This window comes from Oryx dammah, unplaced genomic scaffold, assembly GCF_014754425.2.
Source record: "Oryx dammah isolate SB20612 unplaced genomic scaffold, SCBI_Odam_1.1 HiC_scaffold_29, whole genome shotgun sequence".
In the NCBI taxonomy this organism is placed as follows: Eukaryota; Metazoa; Chordata; class Mammalia; order Artiodactyla; family Bovidae; genus Oryx; species Oryx dammah.
The window spans coordinates 87530504-87538307 of NW_024070213.1; the positions used below are offsets into that span (position 1 = coordinate 87530504).

Consider the following 7804-nt stretch of genomic DNA (forward strand, 5'->3'; position numbering starts at 1 on the left):
ACTGAGCGACTTCACGTTCACTTTTCACTTTCATGCATTGGAGAAGGAAATGGCAGCCCACTCCAGTGTTCTTGTCTGGAGAATCCCAGGGATGGGGGAGCCTGGTGGGCTGCCGTCTATGGGGTCTCACAGAGTCGGACACGACTGAAGCGACTTAGCAGCAGCAGCAGCAGCTTTCTTGACAGTCCAACTCTCACATCCATACATGACTACTGGAAAAACCATAGCCATGACCAGACGGATCTTAGTTGACAAAGTAATGTCTCTGCTTTTGAATATGCACTGGAAACCACAGCAGTAGATAATTCAGAGAATCCTTCATATCTAGGAAAACTGCCTTTATATCTAGGAAAACTGGTTTCAGATTTTTTTTTGTCCTTTTGCAGTAACATCCCAATTAACTTTCCCAAAGATAAAGTAGGAGTAGATTTAAGTACAAGAGCCCAAAACTCAGTGAATTCTTTAGAAGGCAGCTTTATCTGCCTAAAACTATCTCAGATGAGAAAGTCAAAATAGGTACATCTCCCCTTCCCACTCTAGAGGAAAGCTACAGACTTCCCTTGATGCCGCCTCTTCATTAATTTCTTCTTTACCCATCTAGGAGACCCTAGTTTTCTGACTCAGGAAGTGGCTAAAGCAAAAATATCTGACGTGTTTCTTTTCTGTGATGAATATACTGTCGCCAGGAACCTGACCTTAGTCGTGACAGTATTCAGGGTTGTCTGCAGAACTTCAACACCCAATGCACAGAAAGGGCTGGGGAAAGTCTTCCAAGAAAGAAAGGCTTCTGATTATCTGGAGCTTGGTAGGAGGCAGATTCTCAGATAAGGGCAGAGTTATGTAGGCTTTTTCAATCTCACTCTGCTGCATCTGCAAACCTGATTTAATTCTGTGATTTACAATTCAATAAGGCCCAAAAGAATACCTTTAGGAATGCAGTGGAATGGGCAGTCTCCCTTACAACCTAGTCAGCAGCTGTATCCATTCTTCCCAAAGTACTTCTCCAGTCCGGAGGACCAACTAACGTTGGAACATGACATGGACCTAGGCGGAGGGCAGCTGGTCTGCTAGAAAGAGGAAAAGTTCTTTCTCCACTCAAAGGAAGTGGAGAAGAATGGGGGAAAGAAAAAAAAAAAAAGGCAGTATGCAGCAGAGGCAACCAGGCTTACAAGAGGAAGATGAAACAAGTGGCTAAGAAATGTGTATACACATGCACATGCGCGCACACACACACGAGTCACTGCTTTTGTTTCTAGTTACAAGATAGGCCAATACATGAGTCTGTTTAGTGCCCTGTGCCAGAGAATGATATTGAGAAAGCTCCTTAGATATGCCAGTGAGGTTGCCTTGGAGGTAACGAGAGAAAAGGGGATTGGAATAATGAATGAGCAGCAAGGAGAGGTATAATCTATCTCCTATATAATTTAAAAAACAATTTTCTCTGGCAACATAAAGCTCATATTGCAATACCATATTCAAAATAAATGAGCCTACGTAGCTCTGATGGTATCAATATTAAGTCTCAAGCTCAAATTTGATCCCAAGGAATAAGTGCTCAGGGACTATGTAGACATTAAATTTCAAACAATTTTACCTTTAAGATCCAGTTTACAAATATGCCAGACCTAGCTTGGACTATTCATTCTCTCAAGTCTCAATCATTAACGTAATATTATAACAAGTTTTAAAGAACAGGTAGAAGAGTTTCTTATCTCTCTTTTGATAGGATAAAAAAGTGGCGTAAGTGTGTGCATGGGTGGTGGGGAGAAAAAAGAAACTGCAAAAAGGTGTCCAACATGCAAATATAGTATGGTGAAATTTAACTAAGGAAAAAAGAAATTAGTTTCATCTCTCAGTCAAGACAAACATCTATTGCATGCTGAAGATCTAGATTCTGTTTACTCCTCTGGGTATTTGAGTAGACGAGGGTGGATCCTTCTCAAACATTCAATCAGTATTTACTGACCACATGCCACATCTAAGGTATTTTGCAAGGTGCAAGCCACCACAATACAACCACTCAGAAGAGGCCCACAAAGGAAAGCCTCTATTCTTGGGTAGGAAATACTCTACCATCTGCAGTTCTTTAGTGAAATGGCTAGATACATTTATTTATGGTCAGGTGGCTTTCAAATCATCCTTATCAGTTGAGGTTGCAGCTCTCCAGGGAATGTGGGAACTTAAAAAAATAAATGCTCTCAGTAGCTGATGAGAAGAAAAAGTAAGAATAAACTGTAAACTCTATTTATTCTTTAGGATATTCTTAAAACACAGAGATAATTTATCAAAGGGCATAGTGTAAGACATTAAAATATGCAGGACAATTTGAAGCAACAAATGCAAAGTTCAAGTCAATCACATTATATTAAGTAACCAAGAATAAGATGAACATGGATCTGCTCTCCAAATCCTAGAATACTAGGAACAGCAGTATTAAATCTTAATTTTAGAAGGGAAGTTTAAGGAATGGGAGAAGTGGCCATATTGTGCAGTGGAAGGAGAATGGGGCTGAGGAAAACAATCTGAATCTTGGTTCTACCTCCTCCTTCAGGTGAGTATGCAACATGTGAAAAGCTGAAAATGTTTCTAAGCCTTAAGTTTACTGTTTATATAAAAGGAAGCTGGAGTTCTAGCTCTTACAGCCTATGGTTATCATATGAATCATTTTTTAGAAACTAAGTAGTTAGGACTTGAGAAAGAAGAAAACGTAGGAAAGAGACTAACTGAACCAATATTTCAGCTGTAAATTCTATTGCTAAGTAAAGTGGTTAGGTCTTAAAGAGAAACAAAATAGCAAGACTGTGGCTAGGGTTAAACTTTCCTAAGATCAAACATGAGATGAACAAGGTGCCTATTCTTACTATCCAAGAAATACCATGCTAGAATGCTTTCACATCAGTATTCCCACCCATCCCTTCTCCCCTGACACTGGAGCACCATAGAAACATTCGGATAGAATTCCCGCAGGTAAAAAGGATCCTTTCCAGTGGCTGTGCCGGGGAATATGTAAGTCTTCACAGTCACCTGGGGAAACTCTTTGGAAATCTGAAAATATATGCAAGTTTATATAAAATCAGTGTTTATAAGCAACAAGTTATCTCCTCTTACCACTAACTTGGGGAAAACTTCCATATTGTTAAACATTTATATGAAAAGCAGAGAATCTTTTGCCTAGGATGATGAACCTTTTTTTTCTTTCCTGAACTGTGTATTTCCTTTTCAGTCATTATACTTTTTTTTTTTTAGCTCTCATACACAGATGCTATAATGGAGGGTACCTGGACCTAGTTTACTCCTAAGAGGGACAAGTGGTTTGTGCCTTCACCTCAGGGACACTTAATATAGTGACTATACTTAAAGAACTGCAATGCTAAGTTCCCGAGGACCCAGAAAAGGCATTTGGTTCTTTTGGTTTCATTTACTTCAGTTAAAAGTATCTTTATTTTTACACTTGAATCTTTGGTAGAGCACTCTGATGAAAATACATAAACACTGTGAATAAATGGATGAATGGTGGGCAACACATAACACATTTTTGTGTCAGAAATAGTGGGAAAAGAAGTAATCCAAAACAGATTAATATTCATTTTTCAGACAGTAACAGAGTAGTCTATCTGCAATATATGTCCATCCTCGAAAGGACATTCTTGCTCTAAATACTGGCCAAAAGAAAGAAAGATGTCAAAGTTCCACCCTCATTACCTGAGACCTATGCAAAAGTCACCTTTCCAGGGGGGTGAGTAGACTTGATCAAAATCACCCACAGCTACAAGCTCACACTGTAAAATCACCACCACATCAAGTCCTCAGTGAGTATCTTTATCTTAGCAGACAGGTGCCACTCACTCAAAAAAAAGTGAAAACACTTCTGTCAAGAACACTTGGTCCGCTGAGAAGCTGGCTCAACACAACAGTCTTATAAGCCCTAAGGCTGTCCATCCTTTCAGTGTGATCACTCTTCCTTCCATTTCAGGCCTCCAAGGCCCGTTCTGCAACTCATTTGACACCTTTTCGTGCTCTGGAAGCCTGAGACTCCACCACACCCTGCCAGATTTCTACTCTTACGAGCTCTGGCACAACTTTACTGAAACACACACACGCGCGCGCGCGTCCATGAGCTGACGAACCAAGGCTTAGGGCCCAACTAATCCTGTGCCTCTCAATTCCCAGAAACTAAAGTGCCCTCACAAATCTTAGCTTCCCATGAACCCGCTCCTTTCAGCTTGGCTCTTGACGGCCCCAACTAGTTCTGGTTCTCTTAGCCCTTTCTTGTTTCCCGCCTCGGGTTCTCGGTCGCAGCTCACATTCAACCTGTTTCCTGGTCTGCAGAATCCTTGAAGGTTGGGGAGAGGCCTATGAAACAGCCCCGCAAGTGACCTCGGGGCTCTAAAACTGAATGGGTCCAGCGTCCCCTGCGACTCGCACTCTTTTAATGTCCAAGCCCCAAACTCCCTGTCTTTACCTAAGCTCCACGACCACCGCGGCCACCCTCCCGAGCATCTCCCGCGCGGCCCGGACTCTCCCAGGCCCCTGCTTCCGGGCTTTCCTGCAATTCGTCTTCCGGTCCCGGACCTCGGTCTTTCGCCCTGGACCGGCTTCACCAGCCCGCGCCCCCGGCCCTTTGCACCGCTCGCCCGCGGGCTCTCACCGCTCGAAGAGCAGCCTCACGGAGAACACTCCCGCCGCCAGTGGGAACACCGAGAGGATGTGCCGGGCCCGCGGGTAGCCGTAGCCGTCGCCCTGCGCCTCGAAGTCGGCCCAGCTCACGTTCTGGGGCAGCCAGAAGCGCTCGCTCCACAGCCAGCCCCACAACAGGCCCAGGGCGCCCGCCGCCGCTGTCGCCATCTTACGCCCGCCCAGCGGCCCCAGCCGCCACAGCTTCAGCTGCCGCCACAGCCAACGGAACCCGCGGGGAGGCGGCCCCGGGGCGGGGCCGGACCGGCGGCCACCCCCTTCCGGCCCCTTCTCATCCCCGGCGCGTCTCAGCCCGCCTCCTCGGCGGGGCCGGGCCTCCTCACCGCCCAGCCCGCCTCCCCGCCCACCTTCCTCTCTGCAGCTCACCCGCCGCCTCTTCTCGGGACTCCGCCCTCTGGTCCCAACCACGGCCCTCCCTTTCCCGCCCCGCCTCCGCCCAGGCCTGGCCCCACCCCCGAGGCACTCAAGTCTGGTCTCACCCTTTTTTGCTACCGGTTTCGACCGAGCTTTTCCTCCTCCCTCACTCTCCCGTGCTCCTATGGCTACACCCCTTATTTCAGACAGGGCTCCTTTATGGGGACATTTTTCTCAGTCCAGCCAGCTTAAAACGATATCTGCTCCTTGGAAGGCCATATGTCTCTCTCTCCCTCCCGCTCCCAGCCCCATTTCTCGCTAGGGTTTATCTCCATCTCAGCTGGTCCCGCCTGTCAGCAGCGATCTTTTTGCTTTCTCTCTCTTTTCTCTCCACACTTTCTCTCCCTACTTGCCTCTCCACGATCTCAACCCACTTTCACTATATATCGCTTAAAGTGGGCTTTCAAAAAAAATCCTTTTATTCTCATGGGAAAAGGAAATATAAGGTATCCAAAGGAAAATATAAAGGAAAAAGAAAGATGTTGATGGCCAACGTTTAATGAAATTTACTATATGCCAGGAACTGCACTAAACGTTTTACACACAGTATTTAACTTCCTCATTTCATGAAGTGGGTGTTTTATTTACTATTTTATGAATAAGTAAACAGGTCCAAAGAGTAGCTTGCCCGAGGTTATATAAACAAATGGTAGAGGTGAGCTTCTGAACTGGAAAGTCTTTAGACTCCAAAACCCTGAGGCTTTATCCTACAAACTTCCTTAATTCTACATTTCCACATTGAACATTGACCTCTTTTGTGGATCTCCATAAACAGTGAGGGGAGCCATAGGCAAGAAATCTTCAAAACACTGAACTCTAAATTGTTCCTCAATTGCTGGAGAACCTGAACCCTGGGTGCCACCATTCAAACCTAGCTACAAGGTTAATTACCACAGGCTACCTAGAATGATCTGAAAAAAGGTTAGAGAACTAATCTTGTTTAAAGACAGAGTATCTTTATTCTGGTAGGCATGCTTGCAGCAGAAGATAGAGTTTCAAAGGGAGCAGAAGAGAAATAAAAGGAGCCACCTTAAAGAACAGACTAAAAGATGTCCTTTAATTCCAGTGGTTCTCAAGCCTTAAGTGTGCTACAGCTCAGACATTAGCTTGTTCCATCTCCTACATCCAGTCCCATCACTTCATGGCAAACAGATGGGGAAACAGTGGAAACAGTGAGAGACTTTATATTTTGGGGCTCCAAAATCACTGCAGATGATGACTGCAGCCATGAAATTAAAAGACACTTGCTCCTTGGAAGAAAAACTATGACCAACCTAGATAGCATATTAAAAAGCAGAGACATTACTTTGCCAACAAAGGTCCATCTAGTCAAAGCTGTGGTTTTTCCAGTAGTCATGTATGGATGTGAGATTAGACTATAGAGAAAGCTGAGTGCCAAAGAATTGATGCTTTTGAACTGTGGTGTTGAAGACTCTTGAGAGTCCCTTGGACTGCAAGGAGATCCAACCTGTCAATCCTAAAGGAAATCAGCCCTGAATATTCATTGGAAAGATTGATGCTGAAGCTGAAACTCCAATACTTTGCCCACATGATAGGAAGAACTGATTCATTGGAAAAGACCCTGATGCTGGGAAAGATTGAAGGCGGAAAGAGAAGGGGACGACAGAGGATGAGATGGTTGGATGGCATCACTGACATGATGGACATAAGTTTGAATAAGCTCAAGGAGCTGGTGATGGACAGGAAGCCTGGAGTGCTGTAGTCTATGAATTTGCAAAGAGTCGAACACGACTGAGTGACTGAACTGAACTGATCTCCTACACAGAGAATTTGCTAAAAGTTTGCTAAAAGTTTACTGGGCTCCATCCAAAGTTTTGATTCAGGAAGTTCAGGGTAGGCCCAGGAATGCATATTTCTAACAAACTCAGAGGTCATGCCACTGCTGCTGGTCTAAAACCATGCCTGAAGCCGTTTTCATCCAAACTCAAATAGTTTTGATGGTAACTAACTTATAATCAAGATGCACATTAAAAGAAGTAAATGCTCCTAGATCCCATGGGAATTCAAATCAGAGCTCCAGGAAAAAAGAACACGCTAACTTGGCTTACAGGAACTTACACACCATGATCTTGTTCTCAAGACCTATTCCCAGAAAAACACTTTTGTAACATTCCTCAACCTCTTGGTTATAAGAAAACATATTGTTGACGAAATATGTGAGAGCAAACTTAGTACAGGTTTCACTTAGACCAGGAGTGATTTGACCTGCAAGCTGGCAGAACTAAGTTGGCCCTTGTAGCAGTCATGAACAGAGTCTCCTTAATCATTTCATGTCCCAAAGCAGGCCTTTTCTTGCTTCACCAACAGAAAAATTCACGTCATTCTATTGTCGACCTTGACATAGTCCAAGAAGTTGCCTTCATTCAGAGACCTGAGAGAATAACTGCTTTTTGTTTGGCTGTAGGTGCTTTTGTTTTCTAAGAATATTTAGTATTATCTGGATTATGCCAAAGCCTTTGACTCTGTGGATCACAATAAACAGTGGAAAATTGTGAAAGAGATGGGAATACCAGACCACTTGACCTGCCTCTTGAGAAACCTATATGCAAATCAGGAAGCAACAGTTAGAACTGGACATGGAACAATGGACTGGTTCCAAATAGGAAAAGGAGTACGTCAAGGCTGTATATTGTCACCCTGCTTATTTAACTTCTATGCAGAGTACATCATGAGA

The 7804-nt window shown here is 44.2% G+C and overlaps 1 protein-coding gene across 2 annotated transcripts in view; it reads right to left on the bottom strand.

The window, feature by feature from the left end:
• The window catches only part of CERS5 (ceramide synthase 5), a 30750-nt gene extending 25795 nt beyond the window's left edge, over nucleotides 1-4955 (bottom strand). Inside the window, exon 1 of one of the 2 annotated variants that reach the window (XM_040234099.1) lies at nucleotides 4649-4955. In XM_040234099.1, the coding sequence (XP_040090033.1) occupies nucleotides 4649-4845 (197 nt within the window). In that variant the 5' untranslated portion in view covers nucleotides 4846-4955. The remainder of the gene's footprint in view (nucleotides 1-4648) is intronic. The other variant, XM_040234100.1, reaches the window with a different exon arrangement.
• Nucleotides 4956-7804: the final 2849 nt, after the last annotated feature.